Source organism: Oryza brachyantha, chromosome 2 (genome assembly GCF_000231095.2).
Source record: "Oryza brachyantha chromosome 2, ObraRS2, whole genome shotgun sequence".
NCBI classification, from domain to species: domain Eukaryota; kingdom Viridiplantae; phylum Streptophyta; class Magnoliopsida; order Poales; family Poaceae; genus Oryza; species Oryza brachyantha.
The window spans coordinates 20298428-20314583 of record NC_023164.2 but is presented as its reverse complement, the minus strand read 5'-3'; the positions used below and the strand labels follow the sequence as shown (position 1 = coordinate 20314583).

The 16156-nt window shown below is 45.5% G+C and overlaps 3 protein-coding genes and 1 non-coding gene across 6 annotated transcripts; 2 read left to right on the top strand and 2 right to left on the bottom strand.

Annotated features, from left to right (window-relative positions):
* Nucleotides 1-5: 5 nt before the first annotated feature.
* Nucleotides 6-2907, bottom strand: LOC102704774 (tRNA pseudouridine synthase A-like). 3 transcript variants are annotated; one of them, XR_005811045.1, is made up of 3 exons: nucleotides 1469-2907; nucleotides 195-1369; nucleotides 7-104 (listed from the first exon to the last, which is right to left on the bottom strand). XR_005811045.1 is itself a non-coding variant. In XM_006647597.3 (2 exons), exons 1-2 carry the CDS (start codon nucleotides 2836-2838, stop codon nucleotides 1030-1032), a joined length of 1710 nt encoding a protein of 569 aa, XP_006647660.2. In that variant the 5' UTR covers nucleotides 2839-2907; the 3' UTR covers nucleotides 6-1029. The 3 variants fall into 3 exon arrangements, 1 of the variants encoding a protein (XP_006647660.2); XR_005811046.1 differs by having other exon boundaries at nucleotides 22-86; XM_006647597.3 differs by having other exon boundaries at nucleotides 6-1369.
* A 292-nt stretch (nucleotides 2908-3199) lies between these two features.
* Nucleotides 3200-3346, top strand: LOC121053679. The gene has a single exon (XR_005811223.1). It is a non-coding gene; the product is annotated as a U4 spliceosomal RNA (small nuclear RNA).
* A 4038-nt stretch (nucleotides 3347-7384) lies between these two features.
* LOC102712615 (heterodimeric geranylgeranyl pyrophosphate synthase small subunit, chloroplastic) lies at nucleotides 7385-8793 on the top strand. Its single transcript, XM_040520757.1, has one exon. It carries the CDS (start codon nucleotides 7464-7466, stop codon nucleotides 8493-8495), a length of 1032 nt encoding a protein of 343 aa, XP_040376691.1. The 5' UTR covers nucleotides 7385-7463; the 3' UTR covers nucleotides 8496-8793.
* A 1098-nt stretch (nucleotides 8794-9891) lies between these two features.
* On the bottom strand, nucleotides 9892-14235 carry LOC102712338 (mechanosensitive ion channel protein 6-like). The gene is made up of 5 exons (XM_015833203.2): nucleotides 12143-14235; nucleotides 11690-11813; nucleotides 11299-11592; nucleotides 11018-11220; nucleotides 9892-10702 (listed from the first exon to the last, which is right to left on the bottom strand). The coding sequence occupies exons 1-5, from the start codon at nucleotides 14182-14184 to the stop codon at nucleotides 10420-10422; spliced, it is 2946 nt and encodes a 981-aa protein (XP_015688689.2). The 5' UTR covers nucleotides 14185-14235; the 3' UTR covers nucleotides 9892-10419.
* Nucleotides 14236-16156: the final 1921 nt, after the last annotated feature.

The window sequence follows — 16156 nt, the reverse complement described above, 5'->3', positions numbered from 1 at the left end:
ATGTGATGTACATTTATTCGCCGGTCCCCAATTGCCATTTGCTAGTATTAGCATGGGGTAGTAAACCCCCGATTATCCCGATCAACCTATCAACAAATACAATTCTAAGCAAAGGACTTCGTTAGAGGTATATTGTGTCACAACACAAAATTTTAACCCAATTTTAGTTTCGAGGGGAAAAAAAGTGCAATCACCTTATTTCGGAAGTGTAAAAACTTCGATCAAGTACTTTCCTTTGCAAGGAGAAATGCAGCCGAGCATAACTATTTACTGATACAGACATGTGAACATACAAAAACATAGTATCAATTAGATGAGTGAACCCCTTTTCAGCATCCAAGATTGAACGCAAAACTAATGGGATAAAAGAATAAGTTATTGCCGGAATGGTAGACAAGCAAACAGGCATTAACCATAGTAAACATTTATGCTCCATCATAGTTTCAGCAATTAAACATTGCAGAATCATTTCCCAGGCAGAGTAACTTGTCAAGACACACCCTAGGAATTAAAAAAAGTAACATTTATAAAATTTATAAGGCCATTCCCAACCCAATGACTAGGATGGTGTCCATAACATTAAATAAGTTGACATATAGGATGAAATTTGATGTGGCAAGTAAATAAATGAGGAAAGAGAATAAAACCATATCTTGTATGAGACATGGTTTCTACATAACACCCAAGATATCATGTGAGATAAGTAGCATTAAATTATATCATGTGAGATAAGTAGCATTAAATTGAAGTATGAAATAGTGGTATTTCTTGATGATAGAGAATTTATGAAAACTATATCTAGTGCTATGGGTTGGGAATACCGTAACATTCTGGGACAAATAGTATCCGTGCAAGGAAACACTGCCTATGGAAGAGCTGAAAACAGATCAACACAGCTCGACTCTTTAAGCCTGTTTTTCAGTGAAGAGATGCAGCCTTCACACCAGTCTTTGTTCATAAACAATATTTTCAAGCCTCTCATACACCAGACAAGTATTATGGGTCCTACAAGTTCCTTTGGGAAAAGAATTATTCCGTAATATTATCACTTGGCACCGTCCCTTCATCAACACTCTCAACTGCAACACCAACACTTACCTCAGTTCCAGCATTATCCATGTAGCGGAAATCTGGATAATTTCTGCTGTTCAATGAATGCAACCAGAGAGCTACAGCTCCCTCCTTGAGCTCCATTGCAGCAATATGAGAGAATATATACTTGATCTTAAACTCTTCGGCCTCCTCAGAATAAGGTTCCATAGAAACCGCCTCATGTGAATCCTTCCATTTCTTGTTATATGAAGAGAACATGCATTCATCTAGGTACAGCCCAACCTCGGGTGCAGTAGGCACATTAAGATTGACATCCCTGTAACAGAATATGACAAAAGCAATCAGTCGTCATAGAGGTAGGATCTATTGAACTATATGGAACAGATCTACAAGTATCAGCTTGTACGAAACTTACTTGCGAAAAGCTACATCATAGATTGACTCTGGAGCACAGTTCCTCATCACTGCAACAGCAAGCCCAACCATCTTCCTAATCTGATGGAGCATGAAACTCTGGCCAACAACCTCGCATCTGATAAAATCAATCCCATCCAGACTGACGACACGATCAGCAGCAAAGGAAATAATGAACCTTTTGGCTGAAGGATCCTCTGCTTTAGTTCTGGTTGTGAAGTTGTGGAAATTGTGTGTGCCAACATAATATTTGAGAATTCTATTAAACTTCTCTTTGACTTCATCAGTATAAGAAAATGTACTTCCCTTCAGGGTCATCTCTTCCCCATTGCTCCTTTCAACATCCATAGCTCGTTCCTGTTCATTTTCAGTAACAACAGCCTCAAAAGTATCCTTATTTTCAGGCATAGATGAAGGAGCAGCATGAACTGAATCTGAATTTGTGTTGGCATCCGAATTCAGGTTGGAACAAACAGTCTTAGTGATGCTAGCGGGTACAGCTTCAGCACAAAAAGTAGCACCTGATGGTTCAACATCACAGTTTTCTGCACCACTTGAACTCATTTCAGTAATTTGGGCTTCGGATTCATCACAAGGGATAGGTAAATCAATAGTACAATCGCCAGTGCTTGAAGGATCACAATTTGCATGTCCATTTGAACCTACCGCAGTTTCCTCCCGGGTAATCTCAACAGATTTCTCCTCCTGAAAGACAGAATCGGGTACCTTCCCTTCCCGGCCCATGACACCGGGCACCTTCCTTCCCCTCTCTGAGCACTCAACGCACTTCGTAAGCTCACTCCCACTCCCGACGCTCGCCATGACAGCCTCGCGGTCGGGGTGTGCGCTGGGGTCTAGTGCGAACACGGGGAGCAGGTACACGTACCTCCGGCGGTCGCAGAACTTCTTAGCGTTGAACGAGTTAGTGACACGGACGTAGCCGAAAGCGCGGATCTGGGGCGCGAGCTGGGCATTCAGGCGATCAGTGAAGACGGGCGGGTCGACGTAGAAGCGACCGGAGACGACCTGCGCCGCGGCGCTAACGCCCTTGTCGGTGCGCGCCGCGCGGGCCCAGTCGTAGCGGCGGGGCGCGGCGCGGTCGGCCTCGGGCACGGCACCGGCCTGGTAGAGCGCCTCCTCCAGGTCCCCCTCGATGGTGCGCGCGCCGGGGTTCTTCTGCATGCCCTGGTACCCAGCGCCGCAGTAGCCGAGCATGATGGCCACCTTACGGCGCTTGTAGCGGGGGGCGCGGGGCTGCCCCCTGGCGTCGGCGGCAGAAGGAGATGTGGGCTCCGCGTCGGGGTCGGAGGAGGAGGACATCTTGGGGCGCTTGGGGTGGGGCGGAGAGGCCGGTGGCGAGGCGGCGGCCATCGGAAATCCGGGGTTTTAGAGGGCTAGGGTTTGGGTGCGGATCGGGGCAAAGTGAAAGGAGAGGGGAGCATGGAATCGAATCGGGTCGAACTGTGCTGCAGTTAGAAATGGGGACATTCCAAGAAGAAAAGGCAAAAAAATTGGAAGCCGAATTGCCGAATTAGAAAGCCCATAAGGCCGTGGGCTGTGAGCCGTGGGCCGTGAGAGAAGGGGAGTAGACTTGGGATTTGGGATTTCTGTTACGAAGGTCGGTTTGTCGTTAACTTTATTATTAGTAGTTTAGTACCATACCGAGTAGATTAGAGAATTTGAGATGGGGGAAGGCACTATATAAGAAAGTGGTATGCGACCCTTAAAACTCATCTTTGCGCTTGGGGCAATGACGCAGCTAGTGAGGTAATACCGAGGCGCGTCAATTGCTGGTTGAAAACTATTTCCAATCCCCCTTTGTGGCCCTTTTGGGCCGCGGAGAATTTCTGGAAGGGTTCCCTCTAACCAGGGTAAAACCCACAATTATAACTCTAAAGTTATCCCATCTTTTTTTTATTTGAACGCCAAAGTTAATCCATCCGTCGGTGAGTAATTTTAACCCACAATGGCTGTCACTCGATCCATTTATTTGAACGCAAAATTTTTGCATGTTTAATTCTTATTGAAATTTCTTATTTATTCTCTTTTGAGGCTATGCAATTTGCAATTCTTTTAAAAAGTTCCCATCCCAGGCATCTCCTCCTTTTACGCTTACCATTGTTATGATTTCTTCTCACCGTCCTCGTGGGCTTGTGTCACCTCCATGGAGAAATAAATTCGATGGAAACCATCACCAATAGAACTTTTATGCATACTTGTGTCGGATGCATAACACTTGTTCATTGAGAGGATTCAAAAATACATGTCCATCGAGGAAAACTTTTGTGCATACTTGTGTCGGATGCACAACACTTGTTCACCGAGAGGATTCAACAATACGTGTCCACAAAAGGCACACATCTAATGGGAAGATCATGTGTCCACTAAGTGGATTTAGTGACTAATGCTCTGGACTTGGTTACAGTTTAGTGGACAACATACTGGAATCGACACTCTCGCATCCCTCATTCGTAGCCTCCATTATCGTTCCCTATCTTATTCACCGTCTACATCGTTTTTGTCATATTTTATTACGTCCACTGTAACATCGTTCCCCATGTTTGCTGTTGTAATAGGAACATGCGGCTTATCACCTCCCAACCTAACTTGGCACCTATAGTGATAGTCGGACTATTTGTATACTACTAAACGCCCTGCTAGTTTTAATTCCTATACAAGTTTTTATAATTTAGAAAACATCTATTCACCTATCTCTAGACTTTGTCTAAGGGTTTTCAACAATAAGATGCTTGCCCAATGAAAGAGTCGTGGACCCTCAACGCACCTCATGCTCCTGTGGCATCACCAACAAAATGAGATCATCTGACTTTGCTTTTTCCCTCTAACATAGAGGCTGACATATGGCCCCACAACCATCAGGCCTACATGTCAGCCACTAGGTCAGAGTGAAGTTAAGTCAGAGGAACTTTGTCCCTCATCTTGGTCCGAATTGGATGCTCCCTCAGTTGCAGTGGCACAACGGTCTCCGTTTTATCTTTCAAGATCACTTCCTACGGAAATGATCATGTTGCATATCTAGGCTAATTGCCATGGAACTCGAGGACAGGACTCGGCCTCGTAAATGTAAAAATAAAAAGAGAAGGATTGAGAAAGAAATGGAGAGAGAAGCAACATGCTAACGGTTTTTCCTATAAAAGTTACGCATATACTACGTGAAATTTCTCTATATCTAGACTTATCTATTGATCAACATAGATTGTTTGTATATATATATCTATATTCATTACCATCCGTAAAAATATAGTCGATACTAGAAAGTCTTATATTACGAAACAGAGACAGGGATACTTAGACTTGTTTAGTAATATGATACTAATGGGTTCTTTTTTTGCAAAAAAGGTTCCATATATAGTATGGCCGTGTTCAACAGCCCCCGCTTAGTTAACTTATCTTCCTCGTTTTCCATGCACACGCTTTCCGAACTGCTAAACGGTGTATTTTTTGGAAAAAATTTCTATAGGAAAGTTGTTTAAAAAATCATATTAATTTATTCTATATTTTTAATAATTAATAATTAATTAACCATGTACTAATCTATTACTGTTTTCCGTGCCAGGGCATAAGTTAACTTGCACCCCACCGCCGATCGCGGCCTACGTGAGAACTAGTACTCAGGAATAACGTTATTTTCTATAAAAAGATCATGTAATGCTTTAGCCTGTAGAACCACCTTTTCTATAGTAGTACTAAATTCTAACCATACGTTTCGCTTCACCGAAGGAGAGCAATAGGTTTCACTTATCGCGAAACTCATGAAAACTGTGGCTGCGGTACCGTGCACCCGTGATCCCGCGCGGATACCGCAAAAACCGTGAAAATCGTGATAAATTTAAATCTAAAAATTTTGAATTAAAAATCTACGGTTACGGCGCGGTTTTGGGTCAAAACCGCGCAGTTTCGGCCGAAAACCGCGGCTAGTATAATCCGATAATTAGGTGCAAATTAATTTTAAAAAAACTGTAAAAATACAAGAAAAATAGAAAACTATTACGTAGCTATATTTGTGATATTTAGGACATGTTATATGAGAAAAAAGAAAATTTTCACATGATTTTTCTAAATTCTTGATAAATTTTGGCATCACAAGTATACTTACAAACAAATATTACGTATAAAACTAATACATGTTTACAAACATATGACTACATCAGTACATATATAATTTACCTTAGTTTAGGTACTAAAAATGAATAAAGAGCCTAAAAAAATATTACTAGCTATCTACGTCACAAATAGCTAACGCAATAAAAAAATATGCCTCATGTATCAAGTATTAACTACATAGTCAACTAAGTGCAGCAAACGTTTAAATATGTGCCTCATGTATCAAATACATACTTAACTAGGTGCTATGAAGTGTGAACAATACCGTTTTTTATTTTACCCAACCATTTTTCGGTATCGGATTTTTATTCATTCGTAAATTTAGTTTTTTCATTAATTTTTTCACAAAACATCATTACAAATTAATCTCTACATCATATATTTTTTCCACAAATTTTCTTAATTTTTTTAAATTCGGATCAAATTTGTGAACGGTGACCATGGTAAACCGAAGCCGTGGCCCGGTGAAGAGCACGGTTACCGCGGTAACCATCGCGGTTTTTGCGGTTTAACGGACCTATAGAGCATAATGGTACAAAGTGGTATAAAGAAATGAACAAGATGAGTGTTGCTAGGTTCATATCACATCATGTTCGAACTGTTTCATAGACTTGCTCCATGTGCTAGATTTAGGAGAGCTGAACCTAACTTGTCCTAAGATCCGGTATATTTTAGTTTAAGGTTACTGTAAATTTGGATTCTAGAAATACTCTAGAATAAATGATTAGATTATATAGTATCTTATTATAATCTAAAATCTAGAGTACTAGAGTACTATAGTCTGGTAAGTTACTCGAATGGTGTTTTTTCAGATTATTTGATGACTAAAGGTGCACTACTCTTGATTACGTTAAAGTAATTACTTAACTTGTAATTTATTACATACTTCAACTAGCTTATAGCAATCTGACTCAATAGTATATATTGTAATAATCCTAAATAGAGTCAATTTTTGTGCATAGATGGTACTTCCATTTTTTTTAATGGGGAATACTCCTTCGTGCTTCGAAACAGTGTTCAATAATTTCACGGTCAATTTACATCGGCTTCCTTCGATCAGAATCGTTTGATGTCAAGGAAAGAGGATTTATAGTTAATCTTTTGAAAATTTGACCATTAACAACCTCTCATATACTTTCTTTTCAAGAAAACTTTATGCTTAGATTTACCTTGACGATCAAAGGTGTTCGATTTTATAAACTTATTTGGTTTTATGAATATACTGTACTGTTATAAACTTAAAGGTCAAATGCTCATTACCGGAGGAAGTTTTGTTAAAAATATGGAGTTAAATAATATCATTGGATGATTGATATCACTGAAAACGTAGAAGTTAGAACTCACCTATAATTCTCATGCGCAAATTCGCAATGGTTTTCACAATTCATATACTACCTCCGTCTCGAAATAATATCAATTTTCAGTTTTCTGATACAATGTTTTGACTCTTCATCTTGTTTGAAATTTTTTACGATTAATATTTTTATTCTTACTGGATGATAAAACATAAATAGTATTTTATACGTGACTATTTTTAGTTTTTATACAAATCTTTCAAATAAGACGAATGGTCAAACATTGGACACGACAAAACGAAAAATAAAGTTAAATAAAGTTATTATGGGAGATATGTGGTACTCTTATTTTTCGCATTTGGAACATCCCCAATTTTTCCATAAATAATAGCAAAACGTGTTTGGGGTGACGGGTGAGAGTGCTAATGTGCAACTGTCTCACACAACGCAGTACACTCCACCAGTGGATGGTTAGCGATTATAAGAAGAAAAGAGTGGACAGCGCAATCAAATCCGAGAAGGAAGGAAGCCACATCTGAAGTTCTGAACCCCAATCCAGTCTCCCCCTTCAGCGCCATGGCTCTCTCCTCCCTCTCCATGTCCCTCCCCCTCGCGAAGCTGCCCTCGACCTCCAAATCCAGTCGCTTCCTGCCCATCCGCGCCTCCTCCTCTGCCGCCGCCGCCGCCTCCCCGTCCTTTGATTTGCGCCGTTACTGGACATCCCTGATCGCCGATGTGGAGGCCGAGCTCGACGCCGCGATGCCCATCCGCCCGCCGGAGAGCATCCACTCCGCCATGCGCTACGCCGTCCTCCCGGGCGCCGGCAACGAGGGCACCGCGAAGCGCGCGCCCCCGGTTCTCTGCGTCGCCGCATGCGAGCTCCTCGGCGCGCCGCGCGCGGCCGCGCTCCCGGCAGCCGTCGCCCTCGAGATGCTCCACGCGGCGTCGCTTGTGCACGACGACCTCCCCTGCTTCGACGCCGCGCCCACTCGCCGCGGGCGCCCATCCACCCACGCCGCCTACGGCACCGACATGGCCGTCCTAGCCGGGGACGCGCTCTTCCCCCTCGCCTACACCCATGTCATCTCCCACACCCCCTCCCCCGACCCCGTACCCCATGCAGTCCTCCTCCGCGTCCTCGGGGAACTAGCGCGCGCCGTGGGATCCACAGGGATGGCAGCCGGCCAATTCCTCGACCTCGCCGGCGCCACCGCCCTCGGTGAGGCCGAGGTCATGCATGTCCTGATGAAGAAATTCGGCGAGATGGCGGAGTGCTCCGCTGCCTGCGGCGCCATGCTGGGTGGCGCCGGTCCCGACGAGGAGGCCGCTCTGCGGCGCTATGGCCGCACCATCGGCGTCCTCTACGAGCTAGTCGACGACATCCGGAGCGCGTCGGGGAACGGCAAGATGAGGAGCAATGCCAGCGTCCTGCGCGCTCTTGGCATGGATCGTGCGCTCGGCATCGTGGAGGAGCTCAAAGCTCAGGCCAAGACAGAGGCTGACAGGTTCGGCGACAAGTACGGCGATCGGGTGCTTCCCTTATACAGTTTTGTGGACTACGCGGTGGAGAGGGGATTTGAGCTGCAGGATGCGGTTGCGACGCCGTAAGCGCGGACCAACCTTGATGCTACCGGATATTTGAAGTTTTGGACAGGTGGTTATATATGGAGTTATATGGTGCTGAAATTTGGTGAGCAATTTTCAATCTGAAAATTTAAATTCCTAGGAGAAAGTTGAGATTGCGCCATCGTCTTCTAGTGCAGATGTCTAGATACTTGATCCTGCTGCAGTTGTGAGCTTTAGTTAGTTGCTGAAATAAGATGATGTGATTAATTGAAGACTTCCTATTATAAAATACCACAATTGCTATGTGCTTGCTGCTTAATATATTCTGATGATCAAAATTTCACACCCTGTATCGAGTTTCTCAATTTTACCAACTGTTCAGTTCAATTATTAAAGCATAAATTCGATCCTCACAAAGTGTAGTTGTTTGAGAAGTTTAGCTGCTGTCTGCTGTCCTTGTTTGTTCTTGCTCTTCGGATGAAATAGCCATGACAGTTTACAGCTTTAAGGCATATTCGATTGGAGGAATTTTGTAGGAATTTTAGAGGATTTGAATTGGTTCCTATGAAAATCATGTAAAATTCCTGCATTCCGAAAGAGCCATTAGTTTAACTGAATTGGGTTTGAGTTGAAAATCCTTGCTAATTTGGTTGAGCTTCTACTAGTAATCTCACCTTCTCAAACCAACTTTCCTGACATGATATTTAGGCACTCCGTATTTAAATATATGCACTATTCATTTTACCTGATTAAACTTTTGATCACCAATAACTCTCAAATATTTAGTTTGAGAACATAAAAATCATGTGAGAAGATTTTTCTTTATAAGTACTTTACAATATTGTAATTTTGTTTAGATATTATCGCAATGGCTAAAGTTGCACACCAAAAGACTGGCATATACTCCAAATAAGGAGATAGTATAAGGCATTACACATTTGGCCACTCCACACCACGCTGCTCAGTCCTCAGTCCCAAAATTCCCAAGTCCCACTATCCCAGAACATAACATACCCATTTTTCTCCATCCCTGCAGCATCTGCACCCAGAGCCAACATGGATGCAGCTCAGGCTGTCGGCCCGTGGTTGCCTTTACTTTGGGACGCGATGGAAGGCACTTCAGGGGTTATTGAGATGGGGCTAAATTTTTTAGACTAATGTCACATCAGATGTTTAGACATTAGTTTAAAGTATTAAATATAGACTAATCAAAATACTAATTTCATAAATGAGAGCTAATCCGCGAGACGAATTTTTTTGAGCCTAATTAATCCATAATTAGCAAATGTTTACTGTAGCATCACATAGGCTAATTATGGATTAATTAGGCTCATTAGATTTATCTCGTAAATTAGTCTATGATTATGTATGAGTTTTATTTATAGACTATTTATAAATGTTTAAAGATTCGATGTAACTAGGGACTAAACTTTAGCCCCTGAAATCAAACACCCCCTCGGACACAGCCATTTTAAACAGAATCAGCCACCAAAGCCATTGATTGTGTTCACCACCACAGCGGCTGTCCTGCCGACTTAACAGCAGGCAGTGGGCTTCCTAGTTCCACGGGAAGAGTCGCTGGGTCGGCCGGCGAGTCGTCGGCGTCAGAAATAAGCGACGATTCGCGTGAGTTCACCCATCGAACCTTTATTACTGCTTTCACTAAATGAGAACTCTTATTTCTGTAACTATGTTCTCCATCAGATTTACCACGGCTTTTCAAACTACACAACACCATAATTACATGCTGCACCAAGTAATAGCTGCAGGCACACTACCAATCACAACCCTTGCTAGTTTTTACATGCTATTCGCTACTTGCTAATTGCTACCAAGCTCTTGCAGCGCAGACCACTTGCTAGTTGTCCCCAGGATATTGCAACTCAAACCACTGAAACAAAGGCAGTTCTTCAGCTCTCTAAGCTCATAGCTGGATGATCTGGTGCATTCACTGCTTCAGTAGTATTCAGCAATAGTTCCACGTAGATGGCATCCTAGTGGACTGGATAGCAGGAGCGTTTCGCACGTTCACATCAAGTGGCAACATCCGGTACTCTATGTCGAGGTCCTTCAGAACTTTGATCATCTCTTGGAGCACCAGCTCCCTTCTTACGAACCTCATCCCCATGTCCTGCCAGTTGAGTGTGTGACGGAGCCATATAGACACTTTCAGCTTGTTGGTGTCATCCACATCACGTAGGACAACCATCGCACCAGGGTACCAGTGTTCCTTCTTGTTGTCGATGTAGCTGGAGTTTAGAAACGAAAATTAATTAGCTTGACATGGTAACATAAGCAGCAAATGAATTCAGAGATGCCTGACTAATTTTAAGATCTTAGGAAGGTATGCATAGTGTTAGACTATGTAATAATGATGAAAATTATAGTTGTTATGCCCTAGTTTATACACCTTAGACAGGGCACAGAGCAGGCACTTCTTTTTGACTCCAGTAGATAGTAGTGAATTCTAAGAGTTGCATTTTACATTCGTGGTAAATGCGGTCAATGTTCTAGATTTCAAGAAGTCAGATTTTATTGCAATTGAGATGAGAACAATAACATACCGTAGTATTCTTTCCTTCATGAGGGCTAATTTCTCCACTGGGGTGGCAACATGAATGGAGAAGTCAATTCCTTCTCCCATATCAGGACTCCTGTAGTAATTCATAATTGGTTTAGTGGCAAGTACACTATTTGGGTAATAGATCTTCAGGTTGTCATATCGGAGAAAGACAGTTGTCATTATATTCATTTCCTCAACAACCACCTGAAATTAAGCAGTTCAAATTTTAGTAAATGAATGCAAGGCAATATTCATGAATTAAGACCAAGAGCATTCCATTACCTGAACTCCCTCAATTTCGCAGCGATCACCAACATCATAAGGATGCATCACAAAAAGGAACACGATTGCCTCAAAAATTGTCTTCAAAGTATTCCCAAATACAAAAACTGCCACTAGAACTTGTGAACTGAGGAAGACAAAGAAATGTGTTGTCGCTATACCCAGAATGAGCAGCCAGAGGGCAAACACAATGATCCCAACAACAACATTAACCATTTGGTTGAGCTTGTTAACTGCAGTCTTTGTATCATTAAGTGTTAGGGCAAGGGCTTTGCGTTCTCTAAATGCATTCACCTACAGAAGAACACATACAGCAATGTTAGGAAGATCATATTCAGAATTAAAGATGACTCATTATTAGAAATCAAGATGCATCATAACAGATCATTACCACCCAATTCTTGAGAGACCTCTTGCTAACCCTGCTGTGCTCCTGTGCTCCTTCAAAAAGATTCATTGCTTTGATAGCTTCTTCCTGCCTCATGAAGCGCAGCAAGTCTGACAAGTATATATACCTGCATTATCCATAGAAATTTGATCAGAAAGTTGCAAGTTTAAACTAGGGCATTTTAGTTACATTCTTCAGAATTTTTGTAAACCCTGCTTTTAGTAAGATTTAAACAATTGTATCTCAATACTGAAGTCATATAGGATTAACTATTAGGATACTATCTCTATGAAATATACTAACAGTCCATATCAGGAACTAAAAGTTCCTGCATTACATATAATCTCCAGTTGTTTGTCCGATTATCTATATTATAAGAACTTGCAGTTGCAGTAGATAAGAACATTCTGATTATCTGCGTGGTATATTATATTATAAGACAATGAAGATACTTACTTGGAGCCAGGCTTTGCAACATTATGAAAGATCTTCTTTGCAGCAATCTTGGCTTCATATTCACTACGAATCTGTGTCGCTGACTCATCCCCCTCACCCGTTGCTTGCTGTATCTGTTCGTCCATTGTCGTGAGTGTCCCAAACCGAACAATCCTCATCAATCTTTTCATATTCCAAGCTGAGATATTTTTCTGGTTGAGCCTATGAAGCTTGTCAATGGTGATCCCCTCGTCAATCTGCCGATCTCCTTTCTCCTTCGACAGCTGCTTGCTCCCATCTCCCTTAGGAATCACACCGGACATCCGAATGCTCCTTTGCCCTGATAAATTCTTGGTTGACATAGCGGAACGGAGCTCAACTGGGATGGTTGCGCCTGCGCGTTGAAGCTCATGCATCTCAGCAAGCAATTGGTTTTCATCGACTAGGGGCGGCCCGGAGAGCGTCTCGATGACATACTGGTTGAACAATGCCTCCTGAATCCGGTCAAAGTATGTGGAGACATGGAAGGAGGAGGCCAGCACCTTGAGCAGCAGCGTCTTGACGAGGCGGATGAGCGTAGCGACGAGGAAGCAGAACAGTATCTTCTGCACGTACGGCAGCACCGCCGTGTTTGTCTCCCGCTGGACGTTCTTGTCGAACATGAAGTGCCAAGAGGCCAGCACCAGGCCGAGCCAGAGCGCGTTCTGCACGGCGCTGCGCACGCCGTACACGAAGTAGAGCACACGCTTCCGCAGCAAGAAGTTGCGCTCGACGCAGAACACGGCGATCCTGATGACCCAGCCGGAGACAAGACGGCCGCAGATGAGGACGAACACGAGGAGCTCCCACTTCCAGAGGTGCAGCCCCCACACCTTCTTCCCTGACAGCACCTTTATGCTGAGGCTGCAAGCCAATGCCGCGACGATAAGCACCAAGCTGACCCACTGAAGGATAGTGAGGGCGTCTAGCTTCCCGCGCTTGAAGTCGTCAGGGATGTCCTCGTCAATGAATGGGTCGTCGTCCTCCTCCTCCAACGGGCCTGACTTGGCGATCTGCCCGGACTTGGCGATCTGCCCGGACTTACCGATCTGCCCTGACTTCCCGGCCATGAGACCCGACAGGAACTGGCCGGACTTCGTAGGCGTCCGCAAGACAGAGGATTTCCGCTCCTCATCGACGACAGGAGGGGCCGCCGGTGCCGGCTGCGACTGCGGCGGCGGGTCCATCAGCCGGGAGCGCGTTTTGGCTCGCAGCAAGGACCCTGCAGCAGTGGAACTGGACGTGCAGCGAATGACCTCGCCATCGTCGCCGCCGTGCCTACGGCTACCTCCTGTGTCGGAGTCGGAGTCAGAGGACGAGGCGACTCGCCTGTTAGGTTCACGGAACGAAACACGCGCCTCCCGTTCCAGGGAGTTGGAGAAGGACGGCTGCGCGTGCAGCTGCGACGCCCTCCCGAGCTCCTCCATGTCCAGGTCCAGCGACAGCTCGGCGCCGGATGCCCTTTGCTTCCGGAGGAAGTTCCCGATGAGGCGCGTTGGCGGGTCCTCGCCGCCGTCCCCCACAGCCGCAGCGTGCGCCGGCTGCGGTGATAGCGAAGGGGACGACGCCGGCGACGACGAAGTGGGCTGCGGCGGCCGGTTCTTGAAGCTGAACGCCTCGCAGCCACGCCGGCCACCGCCTCCACCTCCACCCTCATCGATGGCCCCGTGGCCGTCACCATCATTCTTCCAAAACTCGACGCTCCCATCCCGCCACACCTTGGGTGGCGACGGCGGCGAGTTGGACCCACTGGACCACGTCCTACTCGCTGCCTGCGGCGTGCTCGCCGTCGAGTCGGTGTTCGGGCTCGCATTCCCGGCCCCACCACCATCCGCGCCGTGGAACGCGAACGGCTCGTGGCCACTCCCCTTCCCATCGATCCTCACGACCACCTCCCGTTGGTCGCCGCCATCGCGATCGGTCGCCAGTGTAGGCCGCTCCGCCAGCGTCCCCGACCCCACCCGCGGCGAGGACTTGCCCGAGCCATGCGACCTCAGGCTACTCTTCCGCCGCACCTGGTCCATCGCCGCCGGCCAAGAACACACCCTCCCCTCCAAAGATAGCCAAGCTGCGACTGCGCCCCCCCCCCCCCCCCCCCCCCCCCCCTCCCACTCCTCCCGGCCGGGCGTCCCTGCTATACTAGGCGATTAATACTCCCTCTCGTTGCAGTTAACGAGGCGATGGAACGTTCCGGAACAACGTGGAGCGCGCAACTAGCTGCCAACGCTTCTCCTCCTTTCCGCCACCCCGCATCGGGGCGCGCACGGAAGCCGCGTCCTCGTCTCGTGCAGGCGGCTGGCCGCGAGCGCACTCGCGCCGGCGGCAACGAGCGGCGCGAATTTTTGGTGGCCACCCCACCGTACGTGGCATCGCATGGCAGGTGTTCGGTATACATGATCAGGAACAGGATCAATTAGAATATGTGATTAGTGGTAACCAAGAGATTGGGGGTCCGTGTAACACTGTATTATCGAATCTTCTGTGGGCGAGACTAGCGGCGCAGATTCGGGGGTGCGTGTCCCAATTAGCATTTGGCAAGGAATGGTTTCCTGAGCGGGATTAGCATTTGGTAATCAGCGATTAGGAACGGTGATTAACGATGGATGTAACATAATCAGCGCACGAAGAGGTGGTGTGGTGAGAACGTGAACTGCCGTGGCTAGTGGTGATTTTGTATTGGGCAACGGCGATGGAAAAAGTTTAGCATCTTGTCGATGGACCTCATTCATGGTCGTAGTGAACTAGTGACCGTGGGATTGCTGTGATGGATTTCACGGTCACGGTGATTTGTGCCGTTCATGTTTCAGCGAAAAGAAGTTTGGCACCACCGTTGCAAAAGCATTCCATGCACACGCAACATGTGATCTCTGCTTTCGCTTCCGTCTCTAGCGTAAACACTCCACCATTAGTACAGAAGGCTGGCATGTCCGTTTATAGGTTGCTGTCATAATCTCGTGATTAAGATGACCATTAGCTCGTCATAAAGACATGCTCTGGCAGGTGCACACAGCTAAGATTTGGAATGCACTGTGCAAACAAGCAATCTTTTGTTTCGTTTGACAGGCATGTAGGAAACGAACAGAAAGACGTTTAGTTGGTCCAAATCAGGGTACAGCGATTATCTACCAAATCTGATCAGGCGAGAACAAGTGCATGGCAGCATGGGCCACCAGCTAAGTACATGTGTTAGGGTGGGCCTCAAAAACGCAAACAAAACATCAGATCAGAACATGGGAATGTGATTCTTTACATCCCGAGGCGGCGCGACGTGGAGCAACACAACAAATGAAACTTGTGTGCCCTATGTTAGCTTCAGTTCCGTTTGCATCTCTTTCGTGGGAACCGAAGTTTGGATTCGTTGTACATACCGGGACAGATCACCTCATCACCATCCCTTTCGTCAATCGGGCATCATGTGTGTGTGCTCCCTTTCTACTCCCTAGTAGCTTGACTTGAGACCTACCTCGCGTCGCATCTGTTTCTAGATATGCTCACCCATTCATGGCGGTAAAGAAGAACGCAACGTGTACGTACAGGACCTCGCGACACGGCTACAGACAGGTTAAGTGCGGTCATACGCAAGAGCTACATTTTTTTTTTCTCTCTGTGTGTCCATATTTACTGTTCAGTAAATGCGCACGGCCTGAGCTGGGTCGTAGCAGGTCGTCCACCTAACAACCGCGCGAGGAGGCCCTGAGATTTTCCGAGGGCTGTGCATGCCATCTACGTTACGCCTAGGCTAGGCTATGGGCTCGTTTGGCAGGAGAGAATGCTAAGCCGTCTAATCAAGACACATAAACTAAAAAAAATATTAGTATATAATTAATTAATTATTAGCTCTTAAAAACTTAAAAAAATGGATTAATATAATTTTTTAAAACAACTTTCGTATAAATTTTTTTAGAAAAAAATTTATTATTTAACAGTTCAAGAAACGTATGTGTCGTTTATCAGTTTAAGAAACGTACAAAAGTTATACTCAACGGTGTCTCGCGA

What these genes read in the sequence shown, in the direction of transcription:
- LOC102712615 (XM_040520757.1), top strand. Translation starts at nt 7,464, where the DNA reads ATGGCTCTCTCCTCCCTCTCCATGTCCCTCCCCCTCGCGAAGCTGCCC.
- LOC102704774 (XM_006647597.3), bottom strand. Translation starts at nt 2,838, where the DNA reads ATGGCCGCCGCCTCGCCACCGGCCTCTCCGCCCCACCCCAAGCGCCCC. An exon ending in TATGATGTAGCTTTTCGCAA is followed by an intron (nt 1,370 to 1,468) that starts GTAAGTTTCGTA and finishes ATTCTGTTACAG; the next exon opens with GGATGTCAATCTTAATGTGC.
- LOC102712338 (XM_015833203.2), bottom strand. Translation starts at nt 14,184, where the DNA reads ATGGACCAGGTGCGGCGGAAGAGTAGCCTGAGGTCGCATGGCTCGGGC. An exon ending in GTTGCAAAGCCTGGCTCCAA is followed by an intron (nt 11,814 to 12,142) that starts GTAAGTATCTTC and finishes TGGATAATGCAG; the next exon opens with GTATATATACTTGTCAGACT. An exon ending in GCGAAATTGAGGGAGTTCAG is followed by an intron (nt 11,221 to 11,298) that starts GTAATGGAATGC and finishes GCTTAATTTCAG; the next exon opens with GTGGTTGTTGAGGAAATGAA.